General features: G+C 45.3%; 1 protein-coding gene across 6 annotated transcripts in view; it reads left to right on the forward strand.

Moving 5' to 3' along the window:
* The window catches only part of LOC110501661 (mannosyl-oligosaccharide 1,2-alpha-mannosidase IB), a 121,488-nt gene that overhangs the window by 73,105 nt on the left and 29,655 nt on the right, over positions 1 to 18,728 (forward strand). For all 6 annotated transcript variants that reach the window (XM_036959011.1, XM_036959012.1, XM_036959013.1 and 3 more), the window contains 2 exons: positions 5,449 to 5,567; positions 13,150 to 13,230. In XM_036959011.1, coding sequence (XP_036814906.1) covers positions 5,449 to 5,567; positions 13,150 to 13,230 — 200 coding nt within the window. The remainder of the gene's footprint in view (positions 1 to 5,448; positions 5,568 to 13,149; positions 13,231 to 18,728) is intronic.

Below are 18,728 nucleotides of genomic sequence, written 5' to 3' on the forward strand. Positions count from 1 at the left end.
ATTGACTGTACGTTTGTTTATCCCATGGGTAACTAACTCTGTGTTGTTTGTGTCGCACTGCTTTGCTTTATCTTGGCCAGGTCGCAGTTGTAACTGAGAACTTGTTATCAACTGGCCTACCTGGTTAAATAAAGGTGAAATAAAAAATACAAAAAATTAAGAAATATGCAACTCTAGATTTTTTTTACCCCATCACTAGCATTTGGTGTAATCTTGAACCCAGTAGCAAGAAAAACTCTGATCAGGCCTACTGTGTTGTTACGAGTCCCACTGTGTTCTGGTTACATGCTCTGGTGTTGCCCTTTGGAGCTAACAGCAAACCCTTTGGTAAGAGAGATCTATGACGTATGGCTTTAATCTAGTCATTAGCATTACCAGTTTCACTGTGTTCTTAGTGGGATGGAGCCTCAAGTGTGTCTGGCTTGGCCAGCGCCTTACTGGTGATGACTGGGGATTTACTGCAGGCCCCACACCAATCTATGAATGTAGGGTCAGGTCCTCCGTGAAGGCCCAGTCAGAGATGCTCAAAGGAGCCGGCCAGTGGACAGATGCAGCAGGAGATGTTTCAATGCAGAGCCATATAATTTGAGTAACTTGGTGGTGGGCATCGGAGGAGCGGAGCGTGGTCTGAGTTAGCCATGGAGAGGGTTGGCTGCTCCGACTACACACTGCTCATTAAGCCAGACCCACTTGCTGTTTACCCAGAAGAAACAGATAGAGGGATGAGAGAACAGGGTGAGAGTGAAGGAGAGGTGAGAGGAAGGGTGAGGGAGAATGCTAAATGCACAGAGGGGAGAGACAGCGAGGCGCTGGAGAAAGATTGCTAGATAGACAGAGAAGATAGAGGGGGGCTGAGAGGAGGCTTTAGCATATACTCAGCGACTGTCTGTCTGGTTTTCTCCCATAACTCCAATGGGCCCAGGGTTGAGCTATCCCTCCCCCTGCATTTCCCCCCTCATTCACACACCCGCCAGTTTACAAGACAAAATGAAGTCTGAATAATGAAACCATCACGGTTCGTGCCATGTGTGGAGTCATACTGGAGTGCTAGGAAATCTGTCACCTAATGAAACTGGCAGAGGGTCAGAGGTAGGGAAGGAATGTGTAGCTGTGAGGATTGTTCCCCAAATAAACCTCATCCTGGGAAATGTGTTTCAGAAAATAATGTCTGGCATCTTTAAATACTACCAGGTGAAAATGCCAATCCAGGTTAATGTGATATGATTGGCCCAATTTGAAAGGTCGTAAGGGAGGGAGGGACCGAGGGAAAACATTTTTATTTATGGTAAGACTGATGGAAGTGACAAGTACAGAAAAATGGAGGACAGACAGCTGGAGGGAGGGATTAGATAAATATGTTGAGATTAAAATGATGTACAGACAAGGACTAGGGAGAGAGGGAGAGGAAGGACATCATTTCATTCATTAATTACATTTCAATTCACTTCCTTCATTTAATGTAAATTCATTCGGATGGGTGGAGGGTTGGATTCCAGTGTGTAGCTCAATGAAGGACAGATGGAGTGAGCGGGCATAGATTACATGGTCGTAGAGGAGGGTAAAGGGACAGACATGGTTCCCTGCTGGCAGTGGGCGTGACACGTGGCGGTCCTGACTCCTACCAGGAGGGCCAATCTGTCCAGATCTCAGGCAGCCCAGAGTCTTAGCAGAGCAGCCCAGAGTCTTAGCAGAGCAGCCCAGAGTCTTAGCAGAGCAGCCCAGAGTCTTAGCAGAGCAGCCCAGAGTCTTAGCAGAGCAGCCCAGAGTCTTAGCAGAGCAGCCCAGAGTCTTAGCAGAGCAGCCCAGAGTCTTAGCAGAGCAGCCCAGAGTCTTAGCAGAGCAGCCCAGAGTCTTAGCAGAGCAGCCCAGAGTCTTAGCAGAGCAGCCCAGAGTCTTAGCAGAGCAGCCCAGAGTCTTAGCCTCAGTCTCATCCTCAGCTAGCCAGCCCAGTGAATGTATTTTTAGAGTTATTTAAGGCTGCTGTCAATAATGATAATAACACTGGAACTCCTGCGGAACTACAGCCTGGCTTGTCCTTTATAGTAGAGTTACTGATAAGACCCGGGCTGCAGGGTTCAATCCAGCCACAGCAGCACCCACTAGTAGTCCAACCAGCCACAGAATTAGAGCACCAGTACTCTAATAAGATCAAATATAAGCCTAGTCAGGCTGTGGTATTAACAAGAGATGTAGACCTTGTTAAGAACTATCAAAAAGAGCAACACTATTAAGACTATTACAATGAACTTCAGTATTAGAGTTCTAGTATTAATCTGAACTGCAGTAGTAAAACTATAGTATTAATCTGAGCTGCAGTAGTATACAGTGCCTTGCGAAAGTATTCGGCCCCCTTGAACTTTGCGACCTTTTGCCACATTTCAGGCTTCAAACATAAAGATATAAAACTGTATTTTTTTGTGAAGAATCAACAACAAGTGGGACACAATCATGAAGTGGAACGACATTTATTGGATATTTCAAACTTTTTTAACAAATCAAAAACTGAAAAATTGGGCGTGCAAAATTATTCAGCCCCCTTAAGTTAATACTTTGTAGCGCCACCTTTTGCTGCGATTACAGCTGTAAGTCGCTTGGGGTATGTCTCTATCAGTTTTGCACATCGAGAGACTGACATTTTTTCCCATTCCTCCTTGCAAAACAGCTCGAGCTCAGTGAGGTTGGATGGAGAGCATTTGTGAACAGCAGTTTTCAGTTCTTTCCACAGATTCTCGATTGGATTCAGGTCTGGACTTTGACTTGGCCATTCTAACACCTGGATATGTTTATTTTTGAACCATTCCATTGTAGATGTTGCTTTATGTTTTGGATCATTGTCTTGTTGGAAGACAAATCTCCGTCCCAGTCTCAGGTCTTTTGCAGACTCCATCAGGTTTTCTTCCAGAATGGTCCTGTATTTGGCTCCATCCATCTTCCCATCAATTTTAACCATCTTCCCTGTCCCTGCTGAAGAAAAGCAGGCCCAAACCATGATGCTGCCACCACCATGTTTGACAGTGGGGATGGTGTGTTCAGCTGTGTTGCTTTTACGCCAAACATAACGTTTTGCATTGTTGCCAAAAAGTTTTTACACTTTTTATGGATATCTTTAAGAAATGGCTTTCTTCTTGCCACTCTTCCATGAAGGCCAGATTTGTGCAATATACGACTGATTGTTGTCCTATGGACAGAGTCTCCCACCTCAGCTGTAGATCTCTGCAGTTCATCCAGAGTGATCATGGGCCTCTTGGCTGCATCTCTGATCAGTCTTCTCCTTGTATGAGCTGAAAGTTTAGAGGGACGGCCAGGTCTTGGTAGATTTGCAGTGGTCTGATACTCCTTCCATTTCAATATTATCGCTTGCACAGTGCTCCTTGGGATGTTTAAAGCTTGGGAAATCTTTTTGTATCCAAATCCGACTTTAAACTTCTTCACAACAGTATCTCGGACCTGCCTGGTGTGTTCCTTGTTCTTCATGATGCTCTCTGCACTTTTAACGGACCTCTGAGACTATCACAGTGCAGGTGCATTTATACGGAGACTTGATTACACACAGGTGGATTGTATTTATCATCATTAGTCATTTAGGTCAACATTGGATCATTCAGAGATCCTCACTGAACTTCTGGAGAGAGTTTGCTGCACTGAAAGTAAAGGGGCTGAATAATTTTGCACGCCCAATTTTTCAGTTTTTGATTTGTTAAAAAAGTTTGAAATATCCAATAAATGTCGTTCCACTTCATGATTGTGTCCCACTTGTTGTTGATTCTTCACAAAAAAATACAGTTTTATATCTTTATGTTTGAAGCCTGAAATGTGGCAAAAGGTCGCAAAGTTCAAGGGGGCCGAATACTTTCGCAAGGCACTGTAGCTCTAGTATTAATCTGAGCTGCAGTAGTAGAACTCTAGTGTTAATCTGAGCTGCAGTCGTATAACTAGTATTAATCTGAGCTGCAGTCGTATAACTCTAGTATTAATCTGAGCTGCAGTAGTATAGCTCTATTATTAATCTGAGCTGCAGTAGTATAGCTCTAGTATTAATCTGAGCTGCAGTAGTAGAACTCTAGTATTAATCTGAGCTGTGGTAGTATAGCTCTAGTATTAATCTGAGCTGCAGTAGTATAGCTCTAGTATTAATCTGAGCTGCGGTAGTATAGCTCTAGTATTAATCTGAGCTACGTTATTAGAGCAGAAGTCTTAAAAAGAGGGCCGTATTAGAGAGTATGGTAGGGCTAGTGATCAAGCTTTGGTCTTAATTGAAGTGAATTATAATGACCTACGCTCACCACCCTGGGCAGACTGCATCACTCCCTTGGCCTGTGGTGACATTGAGGGAGGGATTGGAGAGAAAGAGGAGTGGAGTGTGAGTGATTTGGCTGTCAGTCATGTTTTAATGAAGATCACTGCTAGCCGTAGTGGTGTCTCCATTGAAGGTGAGCTAGTAATTGCGGTAGACTCTGGAAAGGGGAGGACCACTCTTCCCATCCCTCTGACTTTAAAATGGTGAAAGCCCGGAATGGCAATACAATGGCAATGACCAAGCTAAAACGGGTTATATCCATCTAGAGATCTCCATGTATCTATGTGGTGCAGGGGGCCAAAGTCATGCCCTCTGTAATGACACAGCACCTCCGACTGTTATGGGGACAGCACCTGCTACTGTTATGGGGACAGCACCTGCTACTGTTATGGGGACAGCACCTGCTACTGTTATGGGGACAGCACCTGCTACTGTTATGGGGACAGCACCTCCGACTGTTATGGGGATAAGAGATCCTACTGTTATGGGGATAAGAGATCCTACTGATAGGAGGACAGCACCTGCTACTGTTATGGGGACAAGAGATCCTACTGTTATGGGGATAAGAGATCCTACTGATAGGAGGACAGCACCTGCTACTGTTATGGGGACAGCACCTCCGACTGTTATGGGGATAAGAGATCCTACTGTTATGGGGATAAGAGATCCTACTGATAGGAGGACAGCACCTGCTACTGTTATGAGGACAGCACCTGCTACTGTTATGGGGACAGCACCTCCTACTGTTATGGGGACAGCACCACTTACTGTTATGGGGACAGCACCTCCTACTGTTATGGGGACAGCACCTCTTACTGTTATGGGGACAGCACCTCTTACTGTTATGGGGACAGCACCACCTACTGTTATGAGGACAAGACCTCCTACTGTTATGGGGATAAGACATCCTACTGATAGGAGGACCGCACCTCCTACAGATAGGAGGACAGCACCTCCTACTGTTATGGTGACAAGACCTCCTACTGTTATGGGGACAAGACCTCCTACTGATAGGACTGTGACCTGACTAGGAAAAACTCTTGGCCCATGAGTTGTGGGTTTCATTTTTTTTACATGGGCCACATATGCTGTGCATATGGTAATAAGTCACTTTAAGACCCTATCCATGTGTGTGTTTTTCCTCTGTCCAGGTAATTCCCAAATGGGGGCGACCATAGTGGACGCCTTAGACAGCCTGTACATGATGGGCCTCCACGACGAGTTCAAGGATGGACAGGAGTGGATCGAGCAGAACCTGGACTTCAGTGTGGTGAGTAGAGAACAAAACCTTTTAGTTCCTGTACTCACTCCAGGAGTAAAACAGTTGCACTTAGCCTCCTTCTGGCCTGTGGTCTTCAGTGCTATACTGTTCAGAGAACCAAAAACCAGCAAACAACATGCTTGATGCCACTTGTACCTGGAAATTACATCTACTAACAGCCATACAGCCAGGGGTGCTAGAGTGACAGACTCACAGACAGCAGATATGAGTTGCGCTTTGCAGACAGCCCAGGCTACAGACAGAATGCACTCTTGTTTTATCTCTGACCGGTAGTGAAGCCTGTTGATACATGAGAAGAGGAGCGTCTAGCGTTGCTGTGATGGGAGGGAGGGAGAACTGGACACCCGCTGGTAACCAGGAGACCGGAGTAGGAGTCATGGAAACGATGTGGGCAGGGAGAGCGTTGCAGACTGTGCTGATGCAGAACACAGACCTGGGGAGTGTAGAGCCCACAAACCAGACCACATATCAGGGTCAATTGTGTACAATCAGTGTATACCCTCAATACCAGTCAGCTTCTCTCTCTGAGCATCTTCACCTCAGTCTTGGTACTCTGCTCTACAAATGTTTCTCTCTCTGGCTCGCTCCCTCTCCCCTCCCCCCTCTCTCTTTCTCTACCAGGATGGAGTTATTAAAGCCCTGCTGAACTAATGACATCGCAGGCAGAGTGTGTGTGTTTGTGTTTCTGACTGGCTGATGCTGTGAGAGGTAATTAACTTCTGGACCCATCCGGTCAGCTCTGGGGGAGAGAGAGAGAGACTGAAGGGGAGAGAGAGAGAGACTGAAGGGGAGAGAGAGAGAGAGACTGAAGGGGAGAGAGAGAGAGAGACTGAAGGGGAGAGAGAGAGAGAGACTGAAGGGGAGAGAGAGAGAGACTGAAGGGGAGAGAGAGAGAGACTGAAGGGGAGAGAGAGAGAGACTGAAGGGGAGAGAGAGAGAGACTGAAGGGGAGAGAGAGAGAGACTGAAGGGGAGAGAGAGAGACTGAAGGGGGGAGAGAGAGAGAGACTGAAGGGGAGAGAGAGACTGAAGGGGAGAGAGAGAGAGACTGAAGGGGAGAGAGAGAGAGACTGAAGGGGAGAGAGAGAGACTGACTGAAGGAGAGAGAAAGAGACTGAAGGAGAGAGCGAGAGAGAGAGAGACTGACTGAAAGAGAGAGAGAGAGACTGACTGAAGGAGAGAGAGAGATACTGACTGAAGGAGAGAGAGAGATACTGACTGAAGGAGAGAGAGAGATACTGACTGAAGGAGAGAGAGAGATACTGACTGAAGGAGAGAGAGAGATACTGACTGAAGGAGAGAGAGAGACTGACTGAAGGAGAGAGAGAGAGACTGACTGAAGGAGAGAGAGAGAGACTGACTGAAGGAGAGAGAGAGAGACTGACTGAAGGGGAGAGAGAGAGACTGACTGAAGGGGAGAGAGAGAGACTGACTGAAGGAGAGAGAGAGAGACTGACTGAAGGAGAGAGAGAGAGACTGACTGAAGGAGAAAGAGAGAGAGACTGACTGAAGGAGAAAGAGAGAGAGACTGACTGAAGGAGAAAGAGAGAGAGACTGACTGAAGGAGAAAGAGAGAGAGACTGACTGAAGGAGAAAGAGAGAGAGACTGACTGAAGGAGAAAGAGAGAGAGACTGACTGAAGGAGAAAGAGAGAGAGACTGACTGAAGGAGAAAGAGAGAGACTGACTGAAGGAGAGAGAGAGAGACTGACTGAAGGAGAGAGAGAGAGACTGACTGAAGGAGAGAGAGAGAGACTGACTGAAGGAGAGAGAGAGAGACTGACTGAAGGAGAGAGAGAGAGACTGACTGAAGGAGAGAGAGAGAGACTGACTGAAGGAGAGAGAGAGAGACTGACTGAAGGAGAGAGAGAGAGACTGACTGAAGGAGAGAGAGAGAGACTGACTGAAGGAGAGAGAGAGACTGACTGAAGGAGAGAGAGAGACTGAAGGAGAGAGAGACTGATTGAGAGAGAGAGAGAGACTGAAAGAGAGAGAGAGAGAGAGACTGAAGGAGAGCGAGAGAGACTGATTGAGAGAGAGAGACTGAAAGAGAGAGAGAGAGACTGACTGAAGGAGCAAGAGAGAGACTGACTGAAAGAGAGACTGACTGAAGGAGAAAGAGGGAGTGACTGACTGAAGGAGAAAGAGGGAGTGACTGACTGAAGGAGAAAGAGAGAGAGACTGACTGAAGGAGAGAGAGAGAGAGAGTGACTGAAGGAGAAAGAGAGACTGACTGAAGGAGAAAGAGAGACTGACTGAAGGAGAGAGAGAGAGACTGACTGAAGGAGAAAGAGAGAGAGACTGACTGAAGGAGAGAGAGAGACTGAAGGAGCGAGAGAGACTGATTGAGAGAGAGAGACTGAAAGAGAGAGAGAGAGAGACTGACTGAAGGAGCAAGAGAAAGACTGACTGAAAGAGAGACTGACTGAAGGAGAAAGAGGGAGAGACTGACTGAAGGAGAGAGAGAGAGAGAGACTGACTGAAGGAGAAAGAGAGAGACTGACTGAAGGAGAAAGAGAGAGAGACTGACTGAAGGAGAAAGAGAGAGAGACTGACTGAAGGAGAGAGAGAGAGAGACTAACTGAAGGAGAGAGAGAGACTGACTGAAGGAGAAAGAGAGAGAGACTGACTGAAGGAGAGAGAGAGACTGACTGAATGAGAGAGAGAGACTGACTGAAGGAGAGAGAGACTGAAAGAGAGAGAGAGAGAGACTGAAGGCGAAAGAGAGACTGACTGAAGGAGAGAGAGAGAGACTGACTGAAGGAGAGAGAGAAACGGGCTGAAGGAGAGAGAGAGAGAGACTGACTGAAGGAGAGAGAGAGAGAGAGAGACTGACTGAAGGAGAGAGAGACTGAAGGAGAAAGAGAGAGAGACTGAAGGCGAAAGAGAGAGAGACTGACTGAAGGCGAAAGAGAGAGAGACTGACTGAAGGCGAAAGAGAGAGAGACTGACTGAAGGCGAAAGAGAGAGAGACTGACTGAAGGAGAGAGAGAGACTGACTGAAGGAGAGAGAGAGAGACTGACTGAAGGAGAGAGAGAGAGACTGACTGAAGGAGAGAGAGAGAGACTGACTGAAGGAGAGAGAGAGAGACTGACTGAAGGAGAGAGAGAGAGACTGACTGAAGGAGAGAGAGAGAGACGGACTGAAGGAGAGAGAGAAACGGGCTGAAGGAGAGAGAGAGAGACGGACTGAAGGAGAGAGAGAGAGAGATGGACTGAGAGAGAGAGAGAGAGACTGACTGAAGGAGAGAGAGAGAAACGGGCTGAAGGAGAGAGAGAGACGGACTGAAGGAGAGAGAGAGAGACGGACTGAAGGAGAGAGAGAAACGGGCTGAAGGAGAGAGAGAAACGGGCTGAAGGGGAGAGAGAGAGAGAGAAGCGATTCCCAAACCTTCCACAACAAAGCCATCACCTACAGAGAGAGGAACCTAGAGAAGAGTCCCCTAAGCAAGCTGGTCCTGGGGCTCTGTACACAAACAGAGCCCCAGGACAGCAGCACAATTAGACCCAATCAAATCATGAGAAAACAAAAAGATTATTACTTGACACATTGGAAAGAATTAACAAAAAAGAGAGCAGAGCAAACAAGAATGCTATTTGGCCCTAAACAGAGAGTACACAGTGGCAGAATATCTGACCACTGTGACTGACCCAAACTTAAGGAAAGCTTTGACTATGTACAGACTCAGTGAGCATAGCCTTGCTATTGAGAAAGTCCGCCGTAGGCAGACATGGCTCTCAAGAGAAGACAGGCTATGTGCACACTGCCCACAAAAGGTGGAAACTGAGCTGCACTTCCTAACCTCCTGCCCAATGTATGACCATATTAGAGACACATATTTCCCTCTGATTACACAGATCCACTAAGAATTCGAAAACAAACCCAATTTTGATAAACTCCCATATCTACTGGGTGAAATTCCACAGTGTGCTATCACAGCAGCAAGATTTGTGACCTGTTGCCACAAGAAAAGTGCAACCAGTGAAGAACAAACACCATTGTAAATACAACCCATATTTATGCTTATTTATTTTCCCTTGTGTACCCTTAACCATTTGTACATCGTTGCAACACTGTATATACACGTAATATGACATTTGTAATGTCTTTATTGTTTTGAAACTTCTGTATGTGTAATGTTTACTGTTCATTTTTGTTTATTTCACTTTTGTATATTATCTACCTCACTTGCTTTGGCAATGTTAACACATGTTTCCCATGCCAATAATGCCCCTTGAATTGAATTGAGAGACGGACGGAGAGAGAGAGGGGGACGGAGAGAGAGAGAGAGGGGGACGGAGAGAGAGAGGGGGACAGAGCGAGATGAGGTTGGGGGCAGAGAGAAAGGGAGAGGGGGACGGAGAGAGAGAGAGAGAGAGGGGGACGGAGAGAGAGGGGGGGCAGAGAGAAAGGGAGAGGGGGACGGAGAGAGAGAGAGGGGGAGAGAGAGAGGGGGGGTGGAGAGAGAGAGAGGGGGACAGAGAGAGAGGGGGGGGGACAGAGAGAGAGAGAGGGGAACAGAGAGAGAGAGGGGGGAACAGAGAGAGAGAGGGGGGAGTGAAAGAGAGAGGAACAGAGAGAGAGAGAGGGACAAAGAAAGAGAGAGAGGGACAAAGAGAGAGAGGGACAGAGAGAGAGAGAGAGAGGGACGGAGAGAGGGAGGGGGATGGAGAGAGAGGGGGGGGGACAAGAGAGAGAGCGAGAGAAAGAGAGAGGGGGACGGAGAGAGAGAGAGAGGGGGATGGAGAGAGAGAGGGAGAGAGAGAGAGGGGACGGAGAGAGAGAGAGAGAGAGGACGGAGAGAGAGAGGGGGGGACGGAGAGAGGAACAGAGAGAGAGAGAGGAACAGAGAGAGAGGGACAGAGAGAGAGAGGGGGACAGAGAGAGAGAGAGGGGGACAGAGAGAGAGGGACAAAGAGAGAGAGAGAGGGACAAAGAGAGAGAGAGAGGGACAAAGAGAGAGAGAGAGGGACAAAGAGAGAGAGAGGGGGACAAAGAGAGCGAGAGGGACAAAGAGAGAGAGACGGACAAAGAGAGAGAGAGAGGGACAAAGAGAGAGGGACGGACGGACAGAGAGAGAGAAAGAGGGACGGACGGACAGAGAGAGAGGGATGAACGGAGAGAGAGAGAGAGACGGACGGAAGGGAGAGAGAGACGGACGGAAGGGAGAGAGCTAGGGAGACGGACAGGAGGGAGGGAGGGAGACGGAAGGGGAGGGAGGGAGGGAGAGAGCAAGATGGACAGACTGACGGAAGGGGAGAGAGAGACAGAAGGAGGGACGGAATGAGAGGGCAGGAGGGAGAGACTGACGGACAAAAGGAGAGGGAGGGAGGGAGAGACAGATCAAAGTAGATGGCGGGAAGGGGAGGTATGGACGAACAGAAGGGAGGGAAGGACGGACGGACGGATGGACGGACAGAAGGAAGGGATGGACGGACAGAGTGGGAGGAAGGAAGGAAGGGAGGGAGAGAGAGAGAGAGGAGAAAAGATGGAGAAAGATGAGAGCAAAATTGGAGGAGTGGATGTTAGTAATCTGAAGTGGGAGTGTTGATCTAGATCAGTTCTATCTGTAATGCCTCCACACCCACTGTATTTAGGCATTAACAGTTAAACTCATAAACTGTCATGGATGTTATTCCCTGATCTCCCTCCCTTCTCAGCCTCTGATGAAAATAGCAATTCCCAAATGAGAAACGGAAATGATTTCAAGTTCTTCAAAATAGTTGTGTTTTGAAGAAGTGTTTTGTAGCTTGCGGTGGTTCCAAAATATAATTTGAATCTTCTGTACTTAGACTTCAGTGTAAATGAAAGGTTTGTTTGAGCTGTATGTTTGCATCAAACCCATCAAACCCATGCTCCTCTCCTTTGTTGCTTCTTACTTCCAGGCTAAAATGAGAGCAAAGATTTCCAGTTACTGACTATATTAAAGACATCAGTCTTTGTCAAACTTAATCATGGGCTTACGGCTTCATAGAGGGAGTGAGGGTGTGTGTGTGTGTGTGTGTGTGTGTGTGTGTGTGTGTGTGTGTGTGTGTGTGTGAGAGAGCTCGTACATGTGTTAAAGCCTCTACTAATGAATGATTAATTAGCTGCCATGTTGGGCTGTCCTTTGTGGTGAGTCATTGTTAGCTGGATGGCTCCTGGAAGGCCTGTGCTACAGCACCCTGCGATGATGGATGACTCTCAATGCAGTCGGAAATGAATCGTCACGCTTTAAAAATGACTGAATTAATGGAGTCTGTTTAGCCAACACTGGGTTAGGAATTAATTTACCAGAGTTTAAAGTAAGATTTGATGTGAATCGATAGCACGTGGGAGATTAATTAGTACATGATGTCCCACTCGGATTAGATGAACCTAATTTAATATGGAGTAATATTCAGATGGTTTCCAAGGACATTTCTGACATGTTTTAAATGTTACATGTTACACTTTTTAAATGTTACATCGTATATATCGAAGGAGTTGAAGCACTGCAGTTAAAGTATATCTGTCAGTTGTCACCTTAAACATGATAAATTCATGTCTTTATAGGAGTCACATGAATGACACTAATAAGAGTGTGAGACATCTGAATGACACCAATTAGAGTGTGAGACATCTGAATGACATTAATTAGAGTGTGAGATACCTGAATGACACGAATTAGTGTGAGACACCTGAATGACATTCATTAGTGTGAGACACCTGAATGACATTCATTAGTGTGAGACACCTGAATGACACGAATTAGTGTGAGACACCTGAATGACACGAATTAGTGTGAGACACCTGAATGACACAAATTAGTGTGGGACACCTTGAGTGACACTAATTAGAGTGAGACACCTGAATGACACTAATTAGAGTGTGAGACACCTGAATGACACTAATTAGAGTGTGGGACACCTGAATGACTGCGAATTATTGTCATGTCTGATTGTTTGTGTGCAGAACCTGAATGAGTGATGACATTTTCAGTCACCTGAATGACACTTTTTTTATTTTTGTTGTCCTGTGCAGTTTGTGTGGGTCACCCGTATGACGGCGATCATTTTTTTGTGCTGTGCAGTTGTGCCAACACAAGGTGGTTTTATGACCGCGCTCTCTGTCTGGCATGTAAGTGTCATTGTAAACAGGTAGTGGTGCTGAAGGGGAGATGGATGCTGACGAGGCCTTGAGCTTTAAGAGTTCACACCACCGTCCTTCAGAGGGGGAGCACGACACGACCGGGGTGCCTCAACACCCACTTTAACAAATCTCCCCTCCCCTGTCTTCCCCCTTCTCCACTCTCCCAGGGTGACAGTTGGATTAACAGCCCGTTGAAGTTATTACATAGGGAATCAGGCTGTGCTTGTGGTAGAACTTGGAAAGGTGTTCTCTGTATTAGTCAGACATGAATTTGGTGTTCCAGCCTTGGTCTGAATGGTAGGCTATTTGAATTCAGGAATGTGTGCCATTACACACACATAGTGTTTGGTATTACTGTGCAAGATATCTCATGTCATTTTGGCACAAGGCGGCTCTGGCAGTTCTGTGTGGTGTCTCACTTTCTCTCTTTCTCTGGCTGATTCTCCCCTCTGTTTCTTCAGAATGCTGAGGTATCTGTCTTCGAGGTCAACATCCGCTTCATCGGAGGACTGCTGGCCGCCTACTACCTCTCTGGACAGGAGGTATCTGCTCATCTAGGATTAGTGTGTCTGTCTTGTCTGTCCTGTCGTCTGTCTGTCTGTCTTGTCCTGTCCTGTCCTGTCCTGTCCTGTCTTGTCTTGTCCGGCCTTGTCTGTCTTGTCCTGTCTGTCCTGTCTTGTCCTGACAGGTCTTGTCCGGTCTTGTCTGTCCTGTCTCGTCTGTCTTGAAGCTGACCTCATTTAGTTAATTGGTGGATTGTTTGTTCGACTGAGATTTCTTTAGTCGAGCAGTTGCAAATAAATACTTTTTTTTTTCATGGTGCACAAGACACCGTTCTGATTCGCGGCTCTCTCAGTGGACTAATCCATTGTGGAGGCCACCGGAATGGCACAGTCCATCACTCTAAGACATGCAGCTGTAATTGTATATGGTTATATTATGTAAGAATAATGGTGCAACACTAATAAATATAATATAATTTTATTACAAATGCGCTTTCTCCTGCGTTTGATAGCGGTCGCTGTCTGCGGTCATGAAACATAATCAATTGTGCTGTTGAATTGACTCCTTTCCCTATATGTTGCTATGTGCATAATAAAAGTTAACCAGCATATTGGTGTTGAGAACAATGCAGCTGAGGCAGCTTTTTTTTTTTTTACACAGCGTGGCCATCCCGCTCCCTCTTGAGTCATTTGTGTCTCAATGATTTAATTAAACAGTGCGCTTAAAACACGTGTCAAACTCATTCCACAGAGAGCCGAGTGTCTGCAGGTTTTCGCTCCACCGTTGTACTTGTTTGATGAATTAAGGTCACTAATTAGTAAGGAACTCCCCTCACCTAATGAAAACTACCACAAGTCTCTCTCTATGTCGAGCTCCCCTGCCATGAGGTATCAGTCATCCTCCTCTTCCTGCTCCTATTAAAGGAGTGTGAGTGGTGGAATTGAGCTCCAGCCATGCGGCTCTGCCGGTCCCAGACTACTCAGCTGATGGGAGCATATCCCTGGCCACGCTCCCTCTTAATGATCATCCCTCCTTCTTCTCACTCTCACTGCCTCTCCCTCTCTCCCACTCTGAATAAATGGTGATAATTCTGCAGAGGCTGGAGGAGTGGTGGGATAGGGAATCAGAAAGATGTTGAGTGGGGAATGGGAGGGGTGATAACGTTCGTGAGAGCGCTTTCTTCCATGTTCCCAGTCGAGGTCGACCGATTCATCGGCATGTCCGATAAATTAGGACCGATTTCAAGTTTTCATAACAATCAGTAATCGCCATTTTTGATGCCGATTATGGCCGATTACATTGCCCTCCATGAGGAGACTGCGTGGCAGGCTGACCACCTGTTACGCGAGTGCAGCAAGGAGCCAAGGTAAGTTGCTAGCTAGCATTAAACGTATCTTATAAAAAACAATCAATCTTCACATAATCTCTAGTTAACTACACATGGTTGATGATATTGCTAGTTTAACTAGCTTGTCCTGCGTTGCATATAATCAATGTGGTGGCTGTTAATTTATCATCGAATCACAGCTTCAACTTCGCCAAACTACTTCAACTTCGCCAAACGGGTGGTGATTTAACAAAAGAGCATTGCCGAAAAAAGCACTGTCTTTGCACAAATGTACCTAACCATAAACATCAATACCTTTCTTAAAATCAATACGCAGAAGTATATATTTTTAACCTGCATATTTAGCTAAAAGAAATCCAGGTTAGCAGGCGATATTAACTATGGAAATTGTGTCATTTCTCTTGCGTTCATTGCACGCAGAGTCGGGGTATATGCAACATTTTGGGCCGCTTGGCTCGTTGCGAATTAATTTGCCAGAATTGTACATAATTATGACATAATATTGAAGGTTGTGCAATGTAACAGCAATATTTAAACTTCCGGTTCCGTATTTCACTGAGAGAATAAATGTTTTGTTTTCTAAATGATAGTTTCCGAATTAGACCTTATTAATGACCAAATGCTCGTATTTCTGTGTTTATTATATTATAATTAAGTCTATGATTTGATATTTCATAGAGCAGTCTGACTGAGCGGTGGTAGGCAGCAGCAGGCTCGTAAGCATTCATTCAAACTTTACTGCGTTTGCCAGCAGCTCTGAGCAATGCTCATAAACAGCTCTGTGCTTCAAGTATTGCTCAGAGCTGCTTATGACTTCAAGCCTATCAACTCCCAAGATTAGGCTGACAATACTAAAGTACCTATTACCTATAAAGTACCTATATCTAATAGTCAAAGGTATATGAAATACAAATGGTATAGAGAGAAATAGTCGACACGTCATAATTCCTATCCCTACAACCTAAAACTTCTTAATTGGGAATATTGAAGAACTGGGAATATTGAACCACCAGTTTTCATATGTTCTGTGCACATATTGCACTTTTATTTTCTTCTCCAACACTGTGTTTTTACATTATTTAAACCAAATTGAGAATGTTTCATTATTTGAGACTAAATAGATTTTATTTATGTATTATATTAAGTTAAAAATTAGTGTTCATTGTTCATTCAGTATTGTTGTAATTGTCATTATAACAAATATATATATATAAACATCGTCCGATTAAACGGTATCGGCTTTTTTTTTGGTCCTCCAATAAACGGTATCGACGTTGAAAAATCATAATCGGTCGTCCTCTAGTTCCCAGGGCATGTGTGTGGCAGAACTAGCCCCAACACACAGTAATGGATGATGTTCACTTCTCTGTCCCCTCAGCCCTCCCCTCCACCCCTCTCTCATCTTCTTTCCTGTCTTCGCTCTTCTCCTCTTCCACACTGGCCCTCTCCTCTGTTCTTTTTCTACTCTTCTCTATAACTACTTTATGTTCCCTCTCTTGTCACAACCTTCTCTACACAATGGCACTCAGTGGCACTGAGAGGTGCTCGTGCCACTGAGACATAAGCAAGACACTTAACCCTAATTTGCTCCAGGGGTTTACGTGAAAGGTGCTAGTGTCTTTGGGATATGTAATTGAGGTGAAGGTTGCTAGTGCTTCTGGTATACAGTGCCTTCAGAAAGTATTCATACCCCTTGACTTATTCCACATTTTGTTGTGTTACAGCATGAATTCAAAATGGATTACATGTATTTTTTTCACACCAATCTACACAAAATACCCCATAAATGACAAATGTTTTATGAAATGTTTACAAAGTTATTGAAAATTAAATGCATAAATATCTCATTTACATAAGTATTCACACCCCTGAGTCAATACACGTTAGAATCAGTTTCAGCTGTGAGTCTCTAAGATCTTTGCACACCTAGATTGTATCATATTTGCACCTTATTCTGTTTAAAACTCTTCAAGTTGCTTGTTGATCATTGCTAAATAGCCATTTTCAAGCCAATTTAAGTCAAAACTGTAACTAGGCCATCCAGAAACCTTGAATGTCATCTTGGTATGCAACTCCACTGTATATTTGGCCTTTTAGGTTATTGTCCTGCTGAAAGGTGAATTTGTTTCCCAGTGTCTGTTGGAAAGCAGACAGAGCTAGATTTTCCTCAAGGATTTTGCCTGTGCTTAGCTCTATTCCGTTTATTTTTATGCAACAATATTCCCTGGTCTTTGCCGAAGACAAGCATACACATAACATGATGCAGCCACCACCATGCTTGAAAATGTACTCTGTGATGTGTTGATGGATATGCCCCAAATAACACTTTGTATTCAGAACATAGTTTTTTTTTTTTTGCCAAATTATTTTAATTCATTCTTAGTATTTTGGAGTAACTACACTTGTTGATTCATCCTCAGTTTTTCCTATTACAGCCTTTACTCTGGACCCTGATCTCTCTTTTGACGAACATATCAAGAATATTTCAAGGGTAGCTTTTTTCCATCTTTGTAACATTGCAAAAACCAAACTTTTTGTCCAAAAATTAAGTTAGTACTAAACACATATTACTCCAGTGGTTGCCTCTCTACACTGGCTTTCTGTTAAGGCTAGGGATGATTTCAAGGTTTTACTGCTAACCTACAAAGCATTACATGGACTTGCTCCAACATGGTCCTGCTGTATGTACCTACGGGTTCGCTACGGTCACAAGACGCAGGCCTCCTAATTGTCCCTAGAATTTCAAAGCAAACAGCTGGAGGCAGGGCTTTCTCCTATAGAGCTCCATTTTTATGGAATGGTCTGTCTACCCATGTGGGAGATTCAGACTCGGTCTCGACCTTTAAGTCTTTATTGAAGACTCATCTCTTCAGTAGGTCCTATGGTTGAGTGTAGTCCGTCCCAGGGGTGCAAAGGTGAACGGCAAGGCACTGGAGCGACGAATCACCCTGGCTCTCTCTGCCTGGTCTTTGTGGTTGAATATGTGTTTGAAATTCACTGCTCGACTGAGGGACCCTATAGATAATTGTACAGAGATGAGGTAGTCATTCAAAAATCATGTTAAGCACTATTATTACAGAGTGAGTCCATGCAACTTATTATGTGACTTTTTAATCAAATGTTTACTCCTGAACTTATTTAGCCTTGCCATAACAAAGGGGTTGAATACTTTTCATGTTTTATTAATTTGAAAATAATAATTAAAAAAAATATCCACTTTGACATTATGAAGTATTGTGTGTAGGCCGGTGACACAATCTCAATTGAATCAATTCAGGCTGTAACAAAATATGTCAAAAGTCAAGGGGTGTGAGTACTTTCTGAAGGAAATGTAGAGTTTAGGTGAAAGGTGCTCATTTCTCTGGGATATGTAGTTGAGGTGAAATGTGCTCATTTCTCTGGGATATGTAGTTTAGGGGAAATGTGCTCATTTCTCTGGGATATGTAGTTGAGGTGAAAGGGGCTCATTTCTCTGGGATATGTAGTTTAGGGGAAATGTGCTCATTTCTCTGGGATATGTAGTTGAGGTGAAAGCTTGCACTCTTCTGTCAACAGAGTAATAACCTCTCCGCAGGGGGAGAGAGAACTAGGGAGGGAGAGACTGGGGGAGGGTGAGAGAGAGAAACGAAGAGAGAAAGACAGAAACACAGCCAGCTGATTGCAAGAGAAAACCGGAGAAGGGAGCAGGGCTTGTAATGTAAGATAATGAGCTGAGAGTTAAGGAAAACTGCAGACACTGACACACTGCAGCTAGACATGGCCTGCTGGAGTCACCCTGTAAAAAGAGGGAGGGAGGCAGATGGAGGGAGTAAGGGATGTTGTGATACACAGCAAAAGACCTAGACCGCTGTACAATTATTTTTGCTTCTCTCTAACCTGTCTCTGCGATACATGTTTTTCCTCCCTCCCTCCATCTTCCTACTTCGCTATCCGTCTTTCAGTGAGTCGCTGTGAGCTGAGGCTATGGATCTGTCTGATTTGCTGGGGAGCGCTTGACTCCGTCTCATATTGTCAAACATGGAGCCCATCAAAGGCAGAACACTGCTTCCTCTGTCACACTGACTGACTGGCTGCAACTGCACCTGCAGGCAGAGAGGGGGGGGGGGGGGTAATTGTGGGAGGTGAGTGACGGAAGAGCGTGCAACGTGGAAGGGTGCGAAGGAGGGGGTTGAGAGAGAAGGGGAGAGC

The sequence above is a fragment of the Oncorhynchus mykiss genome, chromosome 22 (assembly GCF_013265735.2).
Source record: "Oncorhynchus mykiss isolate Arlee chromosome 22, USDA_OmykA_1.1, whole genome shotgun sequence".
Lineage (NCBI taxonomy): Eukaryota > Metazoa > Chordata > Actinopteri > Salmoniformes > Salmonidae > Oncorhynchus > Oncorhynchus mykiss.